The following is a 19253-nucleotide window of genomic DNA, read 5'->3' on the forward strand; positions in this document are numbered from 1 at the left end:
AGCTTTGTGCTCATGAGAGAAATGTGCAAACGAGTTGAAAAATTTATTTAATGCAAACAAACAATCAAATCTTTTCTCTTTTTAACACGCCTTTATGTAGATTTGACGAACTACTCAGAAAAACTTAGTTATGAACGCACCTTTTACATATTATGTTTGTGGGTAGTTGGCGACGAATCGATTTCTTCTTTTATGTTGGCAGCTCTTAATGACCAGCCAATAGAATAACAATTTCAGGCCTTTCTTCTTCAGAGAACATGGCCGACATTTAGGTACTGCTGTCATGAAGATTTCCCAGTGACAAATTTTAACTTTGTAGTTCTTCATGCACGGTTTTATGTTCCATTAACGTTTTATTTTTTGTAATTCCGTAGACCGTATTTAGTGTAAACTTAATTGTTGTAAAATATGGCGGCTGATCGCGAAATAGCTGCTGAAGACAGCATTAGAGTCGTATGCCGATTTCGGCCACTCAATGACTCTGAAGAAAAAGCTGGTTCAAAATTTATTGTGAAATTTCCTTCAGGACCCGATGACAACTGCATTTCTATAGGGGTAAGTAAAACATTTAATGCGTGTATCAATATTGACTTCCTCTATCATCGCCCTAATTTAGACCATGATGACTAATACATTACGGCTGGTGTTCACCTGCTACGAAATGGCCTTTCTTTTTTATTCCGCTTGGTTGATTATGATCGCAATAGTGAAAATTTGAAGATTCCCGATGTATTTGACGCAATATTGGAGTGAGAATCCTTTTCTGTCGAAAATCAATACAAATAGTTTTCCGACCTTGACCTGAGAATTCTTAGGATTGTAAGCCTTAAATAATTTGTCCATTGTTTACTTTATATTTTAAAAACAAACAATAATCTTAAATAGATTACATATTTCGAAAACAGTAGGTGTTAAATGGTAGAAAATATTATGTTCTTTTTATATTTATTTTCACAGCAAGTAAAATGAGTTTGAAGTGATATACAATTATTTTAGAATTATTTATTTATTATTGGAACGAAGCTCCTCATGTTCCATAGTTTCGCTAAAACTGAACGCATATAAAACAATTACTTGAATTAAAATTAAGATGTCCTTTAAATTTAAATGAATTAATATAATATACATTAGTAATTACCTTGTGTATAGGAAATTATATTATACAATACAATATTTCCTATTTTACATAATCAATAGGTATACTCTTACTGAATTTACTTTTCATTTACTATATTATTTTTACTTTCCAATAAGAATTCATCTAGCCTTGCAGTACATTTAAAATATCCATGTTATTTTGATTTTGGAACTATACTTTATTCAATACGGTTTTCTCAATTAACTTTTTGAGATTCATTAAATTTGTGTAGATTATAATATGATAAGTACAAATGGTGTTCAATATGTAACAAATTGCTGAAAAATAATCATTATAAGACAGTGCGCGCACAAGCAACTTTGTCTCCGCAACTATTTTGTCTCCGCAACTATTTTGTCTCCGCAACTATTTTGTCTCCGCAACTATTTTGTCTCTCCCACCTATGGGCTAGTATGAAAGTGCGCGCACGTAGCGACGCAACTCCCCATACAAATTGATGGGAGAGACAAAATAGTTGCGGAGACAAAGTTGCTCGTGCGCGCTAGCTCTAAATATCATTTAATTTATGACTATGATATGCTATTTATTTATCATTTGTTTTAAAATTTATTGTTTTAGGGTAAAGTATATTTGTTTGACAAAGTATTTAAGCCTAATGCAACACAAGAGAAAGTGTACAATGAGGCTGCAAAAAGCATTGTATCAGATGTGCTGGCTGGATATAATGGTACTATATTCGCCTATGGACAGACAAGTTCCGGAAAAACTCACACAATGGAAGGTGTCATAGGTATGTCTGATTATAAATTATTAAACATGGAAATAATTTAAAAGTTAATCAATCTTTATAAAACGCTAACAAAATATATTTATTTCGCAGGGGATCCAGGAAAACAGGGTATAATACCACGGATAGTCAACGATATATTCAATCACATCTATGCAATGGAAGAAAATCTTGAGTTTCACATAAAAGTTTCATATTTTGAAATTTATATGGACAAAATCAGAGATTTATTAGATGGTAATGTATAACTTTCTGAATAATAAAATAACTGTTTAAAAATAACTGTTTTAATTCTATTAATTAATTCTAATATTTATTTTCTTTTGCAGTTTCAAAGGTGAACCTCAGTGTACATGAAGATAAAAACAGAGTCCCATTTGTAAAAGGTGCTACAGAGAGATTTGTGTCAAGTCCAGAAGAAGTATTTGAAGTTATAGAAGAAGGAAAATCAAATAGACACATTGCAGTTACAAGTAAGTTATGTTTAGAAAACAACTTTGTTTATTACATTGTTATTGTTAGCTTTCTGTGTAAACAATATAATATTAAACAACTGGTATATCATAATATTTGTTTTGTAGAATTGAAAAGTAATACAATTTTTTTTTTATATTTACAGACATGAACGAACACTCATCTAGATCTCATTCAGTCTTCCTGATTAATGTTAAACAAGAAAACTTAGAAAATCAAAAGAAATTATCAGGAAAACTATATCTTGTGGACTTGGCTGGTTCAGAAAAGGTAAGCCATTAAATTTAATGCCATTAATTTGTATAACTTGTGATTGATGATTGCTTGATATAACTAATAAATATTTACTTTATAGGTGTCTAAAACTGGTGCTGAAGGTACTGTGCTCGATGAAGCCAAAAATATTAACAAATCACTATCAGCATTGGGTAATGTTATATCTGCACTTGCTGATGGCAACAAATCCCACATTCCCTACAGAGATTCCAAACTGACTCGTATTCTACAAGAGTCACTTGGTGGTAACGCTAGAACCACTATTGTCATTTGCTGTTCCCCAGCATCCTTCAACGAGAGTGAAACTAAGAGTACATTGGACTTTGGTAAGAGGTAAGCAAAAAGAATATATGGGATAATATTAATTGTAATACTTACCTTATGAATTTGATCACAATAATTAAATCACTAATTGTTTAACAGAGCGAAAACAGTCAAGAATGTTGTGTGTGTCAATGAGGAACTCACAGCTGAGGAATGGAAACGTCGCTATGAAAGGGAGAAGGAGAAGGTTGCAAGACTCAAAGGAAAGGTCAGGTTACCTTGCAGCATTTTATCTCTGTATTTATTTTTATTACATTTTTTTACATTATACTAATACAAAATTTATTTATTTTTTCGTAATATTTTTCTACTAATTCATGTTCTTTAAATAGGTTGAGAAATTGGAGGCCGAAGTTAACCGCTGGAGGTCTGGAGAAACTGTACGGCCTGAAGAACAAGTCAATCTGGTTGAGATTGATGCTGCCACTCCGGTTACATCATTCATTGAAGAGAAACCCCCAGTTGCGGTAAGTCTATTCAAACACTATGACTTAATATATACAGTTATTTTATGAATGCACTCCCACTCAATCTGTTACTCATTGATGTTGTATTCTATATGTAATTGTTCATTTATTGACTGAAGTGTTTTATAAATCTGCATCTTAATTATAGATAATGATCCACTATGTGGGTTTGTTTAGTTCTGAGAGTAAAAATCAGCTATCTCCATAATAATAATGTTAAAAATAGGAAGCAAGAGAAAATGTTCTTATAAATCAATTTAAATGTATGGATGATAATATCATCCATTACTATATTATAGTAAAAGTGTAAAACTGATTGAATAAATTTATCAAAATAGAAGAAGAAAATAAATATCCTCAACTGAAAGATGGAAAAAATAGATCAAAAACACTTTGCCAGCTTTTAATGATGAGTCAGTATGTAGTTGTTAAAACCAGACGTAATATTCTAATCATTCCATTTGACCAAGTGGATTACTCAGTTCATTTCTGCGGTACTTTGCTGTGTATAATTCAATAATTATGTGTAGGTTGACAAAATTCTTTAAAATGCATCTTATATATTTATATAAAAGGCTATCATTTTTATTCTAATATGTAATGTAATATGTCATCTTTTATTTACATTCACATTGGGGTGTAGCTAGGTCTGAAGATGGTTGTAGATAGTACTTTCCATTTCTTTTAAATAAATAAATTCCATGATAGCATTTTAGGTAATATAAATAAAGCTCATCATACTGTTTTTATATCTTTAACCCACATGGAGATTCTTTACTTATCATATCTCACATGTAGATATTGAAATATACCTAGTTAATGATATTAAAAATTAAACTAGATCATGCCTGATCATCATAATATGCAGTCTGCAATCCCCAAACAAATAAAAATAATCTAATCCTAATTACAATATACTATTTTTAAATATTATAAGAAAAATTAGTTTACTATAGTAAACTAAATTTTCTTGTCTGTCTGTTACTCAATCACGCCTAAACTACTGAACCAATTTGCATGAATTTTGGTATGGAGATATTTTGATACCCAAGAAAGGACATAGGCTACCATTTATTGCAAAATATGTACCACGGGCGAAGCCGGGGCGGACCTCTAGTAATATACAGGGTGTCCCACTATTGGTATACTAAGCGCGAAAAAATATATTTTTGTACAATTGTGTAGCCTGTCCCCGTGGCGGTGTCGAGCGCAGTGGAAGACGCGGCGATGCAGGGCAAGCTCGAAGCGCTGTACCAGCAGTTGGACGACAAGGACGAGGAGATCAACCAACACTCGCAGCTGGTCGAGAAGTTGAAGGAGCAAATGATGGAGCAGGAGGAACTCATTGCTTGCACAAGGTATGTGATTTAGAACTTGTAGTTTGTACATGGTTGTACTTTTAATTTATAAGGTCTTCTGATGTTGGAGAAATGTTTTAAAGTGAAACTTTTATTACATCGTCTCAAACTTTTGGTCTGTGTAGCGCATGTCGCGTGACGGTCGGCTGCCGAGTAGGTATAAAGCAGTGTTCGGAACCGTACGATAATTATCGTACAAATACGATAATTTTGTGCCTAAGTTTCACTTTTACCGTGGTTTCATAAAACCACACAACATTTTTTTTTTTATTTTAATTTTGTATATGTCAAAAGTTTGTAAACATTGAAAGCAATCATCATGCGGTTTACAATTATCACTAATAAACTTATTTATTGCTAAAGGTCTAACTACAAAGTATAGGGCCTATTTAGTACATGATATGAGTCGCAGTAGTTGCTATTGTATAATATAGTCCTGAAAAGTTATGTAATAAACATTAAGGTACTTGGACGCGTATTCAAAGGTGTGGCTTATTTTTAAGAGAATGTTGCAGCTTCTATGTTGTAGTTAAACATAAATATAAAAAAAAAATGTGAGTCATGCAAAATGTAATAAATTAAAAATATGTAGCACATTTTATTGAAAAAAAAAACTAGAAGAATTTCACTTCATAGATACCTCAACACAGATACAGATCTCGTTAATTATGTAATATGAATATAAACAACTCATAATGTTGCTCTCTATTGCACATACCAACATTATTGACTTATTAATGTATGATAGCTTATTAATTATGGACTTTGTCTGTGACATGATTATGAATGACTGACTATAACTTAAAAAAAATAGAACATGCAGTGTAAATAATGGCTTTAATACACGTAATTAATACCACTGTAACTATTTGGTTTATATGTAGCATACATTGTTATTTACCTAAAAAACTAAGGGGTTAATCATCATACAAGTCTCCAGTAATAATTAATTTCAATTTCTGTAAAACAACGCTAATAACATCATTTTTATTTAATTTTAACAAGGCTAGGTAATAAATAAGACATAATGTTTCATTAAAATTTTTCACGTGAATGCACATCAACGCTAATGCGTATTGTAGCAATAAATTTCGTAGCAAAAAAAGCAAATTGCACCATTTATTGATAACATGTCATGATGATAATCTGCATTATCAACAACGAAAATGTTTATAAATTTCATTCAGAGAATTTTAAGGAAAAGGTGATAGTGCATAGTTATATTATGATGATAATGCATAATTGATTAAATTACTAATTAATTAGTTTTGTCAAAAAAATAAAGTTCATAGTAATATTAATAGTATGCTGTATGCTCATTATTCATTATATAATATATTATATCATGCACTATTTACTCCAGTGGATTGCTTCATTCATATCTGTAGTATTTATGTTTATGAACTCAAATGTTGATAAATATATTATGTGGCTTATAATTCCTTCATGTCTTCTTATGTTTGATGATAATATGTGGGTCACTTGCCATGTTTTGGTAATTTGGAATGTCTGTAAACAACAACTAATCTAACTAGGATGAAGAAAGGATGCTATATTTAGTATTCTACCTGGGTTAAGCTTTTCAAAGTTACAAGCACCATTACTAGTGTTTACTTCAGTAAGTGGTGGTGGTCACTTAAAAATAACTGGCCAAACTGCTCCCTTGCTCTGCCATAATTGAAATATCAGCACTTATCCAAACAAATTTCCGATACAGACGCGACTTCGAAGCGTTGCAAGGCGACATGAACCGCATCCAGCAAGAGAACGAGGCGGCCAAGGAGGAGGTGAAGGAAGTGCTGCAGGCGCTCGAGGAGCTCGCCGTCAACTACGACCAGAAGTCGCAGGAGGTTGACAGCAAGAGCCGCGAGTGCGACCAGCTCTCGGAGGACTTGCAGTCCAAACAGGTGCGTGTTATGATGCACTTTATGCGCTTTATACTCGCAAATGTACAACTGATTGGGTTGACCAACAGTTTTTATAAAAATAGTAGTAATAATGATTTTTTTAAATAAACTATTGTTTTTCTTCGTAACAGAGCGCCTTGACAACAGCAACAGCCGAACTCCAGCAGCTACGCGATCTCTCTGCCCATCAACGTAAACGCATTGCAGAACTTCTTACCAACCTATTACGGGATCTGTCCGAAATCGGAGCGGCCGTGGGAGGATCAGAACTTGACTTCAAACTCAACGTGGACACTGTTGGAAAACTAGAAGAGGAATTCACTGTGGCCAGACTGCACATTAGCAAAATGAAGAGTGAGGTTAAAAACATTGTGCAACGCTGCCACTCGCTCGAAACCGCTAATATCGACGCTAACCAGAAGGTCAGTGCATAGTCGTTAATTACCACTTCAACATGCAATAGTAATTATTATGATTGAATTGTTTGTCTCACCTTTCTTTCTAATTGTTTTGAATTGTGTCTTATATCATGAGTATTTATAATTTGAGCTACATTCCTAATTAGTTATCATTTTGATTTTCTTACGAATGCCTTTAATAACAGAAACAAATCTTGTATATTTGTTAGTTGAGAGGGCAAAATAATAGGATAGAAATAGAGGAAATTATAATATGCAATCAAATGTAAATTCCAAGCATAACATTGTTTGATAATAGAATTCGACATGCTTCTTCGACGACATAAAGGCACGCGACGCCTTAATCGATATTGTATATTTTTGGCTTAACATCTTCAAAATTAAAGATAGTGGTTATGTTAACTATGACATGTTCAGTTTAATAATGTTTAAAAATTTTAACGTGATAACGTTTTTAAAATCGTTTTAGCCGGGTGACATGTTCAGAAACTTGTGTCACACCAAAACCTCACGAGCGCGATCGCAGGTATAACGAGAGAGAGACGGACCGATCTCCCGTCTCATCTCGAGCGCTGCCATTGCATTATGTTATCACGTAAACATCTCGATCGTAAACCTAATTTACAAACAACCAATTTTTTTTATGTAGATCGAAGAGTACGAGCGCTCGTTGGGCGAATGTCGTCTCCTTATCTCGCAGCACGAAGCGCGTTGTGCCTCGCTCGCCGAGTCGATGCGTGAGGCTGAAAATAAGAAACGACAGCTCGAAGAGGCCGCGGACGCTTTGCGGGAGGAGTGTGCTCGTTTGCAGGTAATTTCTTTGCAATCAATCATTGCATATTTTTTATGAAATTGATTAAATTAAATAAGATTTCTTTTTCTTCAGTTTATTTTCTAAGATTTTTGAATAAAGATTTATTTTTGTGGGTTAATTTTCCAATCCTGATAATATTCATGTAATTTTTTTGATATATTTAAAAAAAATATCATTGTGGTATTTGAGTCATATTGAACAATCTATGTAAAACAACATTTGAAAGACTTCATAATAATTTATATTTGACACCGAAAAGTTTTGTATTGCAATGCTTTAAATAGTTATAAAGATATCTGCTAATATAAATTTATTGCAAATTCTTCTTACATGTATTTGAAAGAAAGAAAATAAATAAATTTATTGCAAAAAACACAGCCAACAACATTACAAAATTTATCTTAAGATTAGCAAACGGATGCAGCCTCAGCAAAATGCTGCACAAAAACAGTGCTGATTTTATTTGCCATAAATGTTATTCCCGTAATATAAGAAATATTTGCATGCGTGCAGGCGGCGGAGCGCGTGCAGCTGGCGGCGGCGGAGCAGCGCGCGGACTCGCAGGTGCGCGCGGCGCTGGAGGCGCAGCTCGAGCAGCTGCGCGCCTCGCACGCCACGCAGCTGGCCGCGCTGCGCGACGAGCTCGCCGCGCTGCAGCGACACCACCAGGAGCTCAAGGAGTTAGTACCCGCACATTTTTTTTTTATAGTGGAGAATGCATTTAGGCATACCCAGGGCACTCGGGGGAAGAGCCCTGGGTTATGTCAGACTCACCCTGCTGAGTGCAGGGTCCTACCGACTAAACTCCACTGTGTTCCGCCGTGCCACTTTATTGACGGGGCCGCGCGTATTCGGTAGAACCGCGTCCGCAGAAGAACCGCGTCCGCAGAAGTACCCGCGTCCCGCACATACACTATAGATACTAGTTTGTGTGCTAGATACACTTGTGTTGTGGATATAGTGTGCTAAAACTACTCTATTAGTAGTTTCAAATTTCAAAGATTGTATATGAATCTGGTTTTATTTTAGGTTGGGAGAATTGATATAAATACTGTGTTGTGACTTGTGACATAAATTAACTTATTTTTGTTTGATTATACATATAATTGTATCTTTAAGCCATATAAAAATTATTAGAAAAAACTTTTCACATGAGGTCATCTAATTGGAACATGTTTTTTTTATTATTTAGTACCTACTTGAAGACATATTTAATGATCGTAATTCAATTGTCAACAGTACCTACCAGGAGTTGACGCTGGCCAGACAGCAACTGCAGGACGACTACGAGAAGTTGAAACGCGAGGAGGCCGACAAGTCCGCCAAGCTCAAGGAACTCATGTTAGTGTCACGTTCACCGCGCCGTAATCTAGACAAGGCCGAAAAGGAGGTCGCCAACCAGCAAATGCTGCTCAAGGACGACTTTCGGGACTTTATCATGTCACCCAAGAGGGACAAGATGGGTTTCCATTACGACATGGGCCTAGATATCGAAAAGGCTTCGGCCAGGGAGGAAAAGTCGCTCTCGGCAATCTCTAAAGTCCCCCGCCATACCTGCAACATCCATCCCCTCCAGTTACATTTACTTATATCCGTCACCATGATACTCCTTACCCACCGATACCCACAAATTGTTGTTTTGGTTTAAGCTCGATGGCTTGTTTTCTGTGATAATATCATGGGTCTCTTAACATTTCACGTTGCATTTATTTAACATTTACATTGTTTATTGACACTACTGCAACCTTAATTCATTTAAAAGAGATCCATGACCACCATGTTTAACTCATTAACGCTTCTCTCTCGTCGCGACTGTCTTATATTGAATCGGCAATAACACAAATTAGATTAATAGAAAATGCATGTGAGACAGTTGCGAACGGGTGTAACGAAATTATTTTAAGAATACTAATTTATATTTTTTTACGCATTTTAATCGCTTCGCTTTGAAGTTCGTCGTGAGCCATAAGTCTAGTCGAACAAATAAATTAGGAAAGTTATTTATCAACTAAAATGCTTAACGTAGTTATTAATAATTAGCATGTTTGATTTTTTGTTGTTTGTTATTGTGACTTAAGCATGGAGAAAGTATATAATGATAATAATAAGTAGATCTAAATATTGGTTCATTAGACGTAAATGTTTGAAAGTAGGCTCGTTGTTGTCGTTATTTAAGTGTTTTCCAATCCGTGGTTGTCTTTTAAAGAAACATTCGTCTTTTAACGAAATATTTCTTGTTGTAATTACTATTAGTCATTTTAAACGCTTTAAGTTTTAAAGGAAATTCGAATAAATATTATTTACATGAATAAATTATTAGGAATTTTTTTGAGAAAACTCAAAATGCACAAAACAGCGGTGTACGGAATTTAAAACTATTATTGAGTTATATTTCTTGGGTACTTGTAAATAATACATATGTAAATAATATCAAACATAATGTAATAAAGAGATTTCAAATTAGAATATTTTTAATAAAATATTTTTCTACCACATGTGGCGACCATCAGTTTTAACACTTCACTTAGATAAACTTAGCCATTATTTTTTATCAAACCAAAGATTAAAATATAGTTTTGTAGTTAGGATTATATTATAGTAACTATCATATTTTTTTAAATATTAATAAAACGAGGACAAGAATACTTAACCCTCCTAGATGAATAGAATAAGAAATCCTAGAGATAATGAAATGAAGAGTGCATTTATAAGCATTTCAAATCGTAATAGTTCATTCCAAGTATTGCATTTACGTATTGGCATTTACAAACTTTAATTTTTTTTCATAGTGCATGATCACTTCATCCATTCCAATGATTTTTCCACGATTTTGTATAAAAATTGCATTTATGTTGTTCCTAGAATCCATATCACTTCCTTAGTCTGCACTCAAATGCCGAAGAGTGATTGTTGCCTCAATATTTACAAGTTGCGAATTTGTGCAAATGGTGAAAAAAAAATTATGATTGGCATTACTATTACAAGTTTGCACAAAGTTACGACTTTTTAACGATGTAGTTAAATGACAATTTAATCTAGAAAAATATGAAACACCAAAACCCTAGTACAAGTATTTCTAGATTGGATTGTTCACGTCATGATTAATCAATATAATAAACTGACTTGTGATACAAATATTTATACAAACAATAATCTTAGTTGGTGTAAGTAAAAGTTACATGTAGTGCAAGGTCTTGTAACGCCTCGCTTTTTTATATTTTTTAAGTTATCATTTTATTCCGCACGTATCCCATTCATATTCATACTGCCGGGGGTTGGCATTTTCTGAGAAAATGGCCTAAGAGCGATACGTGACATAATATGGATGGGTGCGTGCAGGAAGATATCTCACTTTGCAGGTAAATTTTATCATTTTTAACCAAAATTCTATAATGTAGGAAATTTAATACCAGTAGCATTATTTCATTAACAAATCATTTTATTATTTAAAATAGTTTACCTTTTGTAATATTAAATCGAAACATTATCACACAGTCAAAGCGTGGAGCGACGCGAACAAGCTCGCGCCGATCTCAAAGGACTGGAAGACACTGTGGCTAAGGAATTGCAGACATTGCACAACCTAAGAAAACTATTTGTACAAGACTTGCAGGTAAGATATTGTCATGTTTCATTTTAAACATATTTTTTGTTTAATCTTAGATATCCACATGAGAGAGCGCGATGATATGAATATACAGTTATAATTAACTAGCTTCGCTTCGCTGTTTCACCCGCGTGGCTCCGCTCCTGTTGTATCTTCCTTATCGTAATGATGTAGCCTATAGCCATCCTCGAGAAATGGGCTATCTAACACCGAAAGAATTTTTCAAATTGGGCTAGTAGTTCTTGAGATTAGAGCGTTCAAACAAACAACTCTTCAGCTTTATTATATACATTTCTTTTGAACATAAAATTTGAATTTATACCTTTCTAATATCTGTATTACAAAACACAGGCAAGAATAAAGAAATCGACCAACTCGGAAGAAGGCGCCGAGGAGGAGGGCGGCTCGCTAGCGCAGAAGCAGAAGATCTCGTTCCTGGAGAACAACCTGGAGCAGCTGACGAAGGTGCACAAGCAGCTGGTGCGCGACAACGCGGACCTGCGCTGCGAGCTGCCCAAGCTCGAGAAGCGGTTGAGAGCCACTATGGAAAGGGTCAAGGCGTTGGAGACTGCTCTCAAGGTACGCGTTTTTGTATTATGTTCTGTTTGTGTATGCTAGGAGATGTGAATATATTTGGGAACTAAATTATTTTTTCAGGCGATGTGGAATATTTCAGCTTATTGGTCTTGTTATCTAGTAAATCTTACTGTTCAATCTGAGCTGGGTGTGTAGGTTTTGGTAATACAAAATATCCGCATTAGTACATGGAAAATTTTGTATTCTTTATTTAAGATGGCAGAACTATATGCAAAAAATATTTACCTTATTTAATGGTTAAATATGTTTGTATCTTTAGAATTAGTTAGTAAATTAAGTTTCTTTTAATATACTAACCTCATGAAAAATAACAGGAGGCGAAGGAAGGCGCGATGCGCGACCGCAAGCGGTATCAGTTCGAGGTGGACAGGATCAAGGAGGCCGTGCGCGCCAAGAACCTCGCCAGACGGGGCGTGCAAGCACAAATTGGTGAGCCTTTCTAATTTCTATCTTATCGTTAATGTCATTCGAAATTGATATTTTATAAGGATTGTCACTCTCACTTTTAGAAAATATCGGTTATCGTAGTTACATTTATATTATGTAAAGCCCCATACAAATTTATTTGCCAACATAATATTATTATGGCAACAACTAATTTCCTATGGAATATGGAACTGATCAATTTACACAAAATCATTAAAATATATAGCAATTTTGATTATGTTTTCAATCAATTTTTAACCGACTTCATATATATATTATGCGCTGTAATACTGTTAACTATTTTACCGATTCATGAAATAAGTGTTGTATAAACATGTATACTAATTACTTCTTCGTGTTCCAGCGAAACCGATCCGCGCTGGCGGCGGACACTTGGTGGGCGGCGGCGGCGTGGTGCGACCCGCGCCCGCACAGGACATGAAGAGGAAGAGCATCATTGTAGGCGCCAGGGGTGAGACACGCTTCTATTAGCTATTATCTCAATATATATAAATTTCATGTCACAATGTTTGTCCTCAATGGACTCCTAAACCACTTAGCCGATTATAATAAAATTCGCACACCATGTGCAGTTCGATCCAACTTGAGAGATAGGATAGTTTAAACATGTACCACGGGCGAAGCCGGGGCGGACCACTAGTTTATTAATGTATTGCCAATTTGTTATGAACATTTTAAAGTATACAATCTAATTTGAGCTCAGTTGTTTTATGTTCATTTAGAATAACACTACTTATTACTAATTCAATTATGTACTTCACTTTGTTTGTTACATTTTTTTAAAGTATTTTAACTGATTTAAGTGTTTAAATATTTACAAAAATAAAAATTAATTTTACAATTTTTCAGATGAGAGTTGAAGAGATAGCCGTTGCTTCATAAAGAATCTAAAGTGAAAATTCATAGATGTATTTTTAAATAAGGCGGCAAAATCATTCTTGAAAAAAATAAAATTATTCTACTTACGTATTTATCAAAAGCCTAATAAGTAAGCTACACAGCAAAAAAATAACAAAAATATAGTAGTACTCATAAGGCTTAACATTTCGAGCTATTTAATCTTAATGTTAATAAGTGCACATGTTTAGAAATGGTTATAAGCTTCTTGCAAGTTTTCCATAATCCCATACTCATGTCGACAAATACAAAAGATATATTATGACGAATAGACTATGTTGTGCAGAAACTTTGCATCAGTAAGTAATTCCAGAGAACTCAACTTTGTTTAAAGTATTACTTTTCTTCTGACTTGCGTCAACTTAAAGATTTTAGAAAAAGGATTCTATTGAAAATTTTATGAAATGACAAGTATTATATTTAGTTCCAATTAATTGCCTCTGTGCTAAATGAAATATTCTTAAATTAAGGCATATCTTCTGGGAAGGAATGATATAAAGGTTTCATAATAACGTCAGTACAAAGATACCGAGCCAGTTACCAATCATTGGAGAACATCAAATGTGTATTTCATTTCTTCCCTGAAGATATATTTGATCTATATACCAGTATCTGAGATGAACTGCTATAAGTTGTTTCAGAGACTCGCATGTGCTACCGCACAAAGAAAAAAAAAAATTAAAAAATGAAATAAAAAAGGATTTTCGTTAAAGTCATGTCTGTTGCGGCAAGTGTGGTGGCAAATGCATAACCCAGAGTGCATATTCAATGTGTAGTTCTAGTGTAAGCTTCTTTAATATATATTTTTATATATTGTGATAAGCGTTGTTATGCCGACATGTGAGCATTTAATAAGTTAACGAAACGAAGTATAGAACCGGTGAAATGGGTGATAACGTATCGACCGCGACTATTCAACAAACACGTACACGTATGACGCGCACAAATAAAGAATGGGAACGGATACAATTACAGTGGATTTCGGTTATAACGACGGCGGAGGGACCACTTTAATGTTGTCGCTATATCCGGAGGTCTCTATATCCGAAATAATAAAAAATCACGTACATTATGTATATACCTATACATACGTAGTTATTTATTTATCACTTATTTATATTATACAAGGCTTTTATTAAAAAACGAGTTATAGTGCACTGCTTAAGTTTAGACTTTTGTGCACGCAGTAAGGTATATTCCATTTTCATAATTCCCTCTACATCTAAATTATTACTGGCTTCTCCAAATAAACAGTACTTTTTGAGCGTTGTAATAGCACATAATGCATCTCTAATTATTGGAATCTCGTTTACATTGCAATCCTCTTCTTCATGCTCCTCTTCTTCATGCTCCTGTTCTTGAGTTTGAAGTACAGACTCAATAATTTCATTATCCGTCAAGTTATCAGTAGTGATAACTTGATCATCAATATTCACATACGTTTCCTAATCCTACTACTCACTGGAAATTGATACGTAACTGATTCATAATTTTAACTTCATGCACGTGCTAAGTAATCCTACACAGAAACAAATCACTTGACCATCTGCGAATGTAAACAAAAGATTCTTATCCTTTGTTTACATTCCTACATAATACAAGCTTAATAGTTAAAGTTGATGAATGAGTCTTTGCGCCTTTGCCGACTCCGTCTCAATATCCGCAATGAATTTCTAGGAATCTGTCCCAAATAGTTCATAAAAACAAGTCGTTATACCCGAATTAGGCGTTATATCCGGAGTCGCTATTGCCGAATGGATTTATACGAAAGTATGCTTCAAATTCTAGGGACGTAAGTTCGACGTCGCTATAACCGAAAGGTCGTTACAACCGAGGTCGTTATTAATGAAATCCACTGTATTTGCTTGTCTTCTCGACTCACTTTCTAGTCACAACATGAGGTACCAACTCGCGGAGCCTTACCAATTCCGCCAACTTTACTCTTTAATCACATTTATTATACAGTTCGGGTGAAACAAAATGAATTTCTAATAGCTATATATCAGCTTACATTCTTTATTGATGCGAGTGATACAAAGATGACGAGCGTGTGTACCTAGGCGACTTGCTGCCATGAGCAAGTTCTCGGCCTCTAGGTTACGAACTGCGCCACAGAGCACGACACTTTAGTGGGCGATTTTTGTATTCCCGCGACGAATATGAAAATCACTTTCAACTAAAACATCTCATTTGTAATTTGAAAAAATAAATTGTTGCATAATAATAAAGTTATCATAGTCACGTAGAAAGTTTTTGCAAATTACTAGTTATCATCCATGACACCTTATATACTAATCTTCAATACTGCGTCGTACATTTTCGCTTGTGAGCTGTGATGTTATGTAGAAGGATTATCCATATCGCGTGTTTTGGTGGTAACAGTAGTCATTTAAAAACTCTTTCAAATAGAGCTTTCGTTGAAGTAGATTACACTTACAGTCTTAAAATTGCCAATAGTCTTACTACAATCTATGTATGCTTATGAATTACAATAAATGTGTTTAAAGTTTTTATTATGAATCGGTTTAGACGCCTGCGATTTGGTTAAAGTTCTCTATTTGCTTTTAAGATTCATTAGCTTCTTAGTAGATCTGTAACTTATGTAAGTACTTATGAAATAATCACGTCACGCAGTCTGAGGGTTGTTGCGGAGCGGAACGACGCCGAGTGCCCGCGCTGCGTCCCATTGGGAGTTATGGAACTATGGTCGACACATGTTCAGAAAACCAAAGATCAATCACAATCATTAGAGTTATTGTCCCGAGATTATTAATTACCAACTGAAATTTAATATAAGCCACGTTTTTTCGCTGAAAGGTTCCAAAGCTCCTTAATGTGTTACAATACATTTATATTATTTAGGTGTAAAGTTTTAGTAAATTATTTCATACTTAAGTTAGATACTTGATTTTATTATATTTTATTTATTTTACTACATAAACCTAAATTATGTCGTTTTTTTCACTTTTGAAGTGTTGAACGTTTTTTTACATACCTCTATTTACAATGTTTTATAATCATGATGATCAAAACGCATATTCTTTCACTCGAAACTTGTTTTAAACGTCAACAGAGATGCATTCCGTGCGGAAAGCAGTTGCGTCTTTGTTGTGAGTTAACTTTTGTTATAATATGTAGAGAAATAAGAGGCTATCCTCGGTTTCCATCGCCGATGCATCGACAGCTCAAACAGGGCGCGAGCCGCGCGGGCGAACCCCTAACCGAAAGGCTTGCCTTGCACCAAGTGATTTAGTTTATATCGACATCTTTTGTACGATGTATTTGATATATAGGAAATTCTCAAAACGAGTGTTTTCTTGATTTTTATTTATTATAAAAATAAAATATGAATTTAATTTGCTACAGTGTTTTTTATTTTACCTGCAAGACTACTCAATCGATAAATTAAAATAGGAATTGTACACATTTTCAACACAAGAGCTAGAATAACACACACACGCACTTATTCGTCGTAGTACTATGTGCGAGGATGTGTAAATAAATAAATAAATATTATAGGACATTATTACACAAATCGACCTAGTCCCACAGTAAGCACAATCAAGGCTTGTGTTGTGGGCTTAGATCATTAAGTAATGGATAACACACGCAGGCGTTTCCCCTTTTGCCGAGGTATAAGATTATTCGAATCGAAAAATCTTATGCTTTCATAAAAACTACTTGCGTAATCGATTACGAACACTCTGCGTATTCGTAAAACATCGAAAGGACGTCTGCGAGTGCTCCGCTAAAAATGCCGTTTTGCACTGTCAAGTCTTGCAGAAGCAATTCAAACATGTCGAATATTAAAAAAGATGGAATAACCTTTCATTTGTGTATATTTTTTTATTTTTTTAACGTACATTTCTAATTAAATGCAATTTCTAATAATCGTCGATGTATCGTTTAGCGATATGATCAAGACAAATAATCGAGTCATGTGTGTACTCGATCATTGATGCGGCCTCACGAGACTATCATGGAAAGAAAATATACAAATTTAATCTTTATGAACTAAGAGATAAAGTTGAATTTAAAACGCGATATTGAACCGCATTCCCCACGAGACTATAAAGTGATGTAGCGAGACTATCTTGAAGAGAAAATATACAAATTTAATCTTTATGAACTAAGCGATAAAGTTGAATTTAGAACGCGATATTGAACCGCACTCCCCACGAGACTATAAAGTGATGTAGCGAGACTATCTTGAAGAGAAATTCAAATTTAATCTTTATGAACTCAGTGATAGAGTTGAATTTAAAAACTCGTCGCTTAAAAGGTCGTAAATTTTTACGACTTTCTTAGTGACGGACTGCTTTTAACTTGAACGTCGATAAAAAAACATTTTTCTAAACTTAATTTGAAATGAGATGAGAATTAATCTTTATTATATTAAAATTTTACACAACTGCATAAAAAGGAGTATAATGTTTATTTTGTAAGTCTTGTATATATTTATTAAAATTTACGCTTGGTTACTTTTAACTGGCAGACGGAACCCTTCGTGCGCGAGTCCGACTCGCATTTAGCCGTTTTTTTGTAACGTTAATCTTGTAACCTTTCTATTATGTAATCTATACTAATATTATAAAGCTGAAGAGTTTGTTTGTTTGTTTGTTTGAACGCGCTATTCTCGGGAACTACTGGTCCGATTTGAAAAATTCTTTCGGTGTTAGATAGCCCATTTATCGAGGAAGGTATATATCATCACACTACGACCAACAGGAGTGGAGCCACGGGGGTGGAACCGCGCGGAGCAGCTACTTTGTTTATATGTATGTACGAATATTGCGTATATTTCAGATTTACAAAAAATCCTGCTTTAAGGCTAAGGTGGATTGAATGCTGTGGGAGAAAATCAGAATGGACACCTCGGTACAGAAATAATAAAAATTTCTGGACCGATATTTATTTTATTGAATATAATATGTGATGTGTTGAATAAAAACATATTCAAATACAAATAAAATGGCGTTTTATTGTTTTTTCGTATGCATATAATAATGATGAAAACGTTACAAATGACCTGTGTAGTATTTTTTATGAATATAATATTAATGTTATTTCTAATTTCAACAAAATTATTATTTTTGTAATATCGATATGGTTACATCCCTTTAGAGCGATTGTATTATTACGTATATGTATAGAGATTTTTCTGTGTAATCGATGTATGTGTGCAAAAACATGCTAGTCTGTCCATTTTGTAATAGTTTGAGTTTGTAAAGACACAAATTATTTTTGTGAATGTGTGATTGTGTTTCAAAGTGTGAGTTACCCTCCCCGCACCAAAACCAGCAGAAAGTTTAGTTAGAACATTTGCCAGCGTGCTCCATCCATTACTTAATGATCTAAGGTTGTGGGTACTAGGCGACGATAAATATAATATTTAATAAATACATATATATAGATAATAACACCCAGACCCAAGAACAAATAATTGAGTTCATCACACAAATATTTGCCCTGACCGGGGATGGAACCCGGGACCGTCGGCTCAGTAGGCAGTTACTTTACCACTGCGCCAACCGCGTCGCCAATCACATCGCTTCATGAAGTTTGAAGCGATCATTGGTTATTAACAAACACATTCCACGCTACCATAGAACAGTAGGAAAAGCACCCTAATAATATGTGATTGATAAACAGCATGGCTGTAGCCATTATAAAATGTGCTGGTAGCCTCACACCTCCTAGTTACTGTTATGAAGGGGATACAATCGTAGTAATAATTTTATAATAATCCAGTTAAATATTAGAATCTATTTCCACGTTAT

General features: G+C 34.3%; 1 protein-coding gene across 1 annotated transcript; it reads left to right on the forward strand.

Annotated features, from left to right (window-relative positions):
- Positions 1 to 231: 231 nt before the first annotated feature.
- Positions 232 to 14464, forward strand: Khc (kinesin heavy chain). The gene is made up of 19 exons (XM_089699170.1): positions 232 to 555; positions 1718 to 1889; positions 1980 to 2123; positions 2216 to 2359; positions 2506 to 2630; positions 2716 to 2969; positions 3060 to 3168; positions 3293 to 3427; positions 4613 to 4785; positions 6503 to 6692; positions 6824 to 7114; positions 7761 to 7922; positions 8439 to 8605; positions 9165 to 9266; positions 11421 to 11538; positions 11884 to 12111; positions 12444 to 12558; positions 12920 to 13027; positions 13426 to 14464. The coding sequence occupies exons 1-19, from the start codon at positions 409 to 411 to the stop codon at positions 13434 to 13436; spliced, it is 2895 nt and encodes a 964-aa protein (XP_089555296.1). The 5' UTR covers positions 232 to 408; the 3' UTR covers positions 13437 to 14464.
- The last annotated feature ends 4789 nt before the right edge of the window (positions 14465 to 19253 follow it).

The sequence above is a fragment of the Colias philodice genome, chromosome 9, assembly GCF_061535455.1.
Source record: "Colias philodice isolate Cphi_HAF_F1 chromosome 9, ilColPhil1 Martin Lab GWU primary, whole genome shotgun sequence".
NCBI classification, from domain to species: Eukaryota; Metazoa; Arthropoda; class Insecta; order Lepidoptera; family Pieridae; genus Colias; species Colias philodice.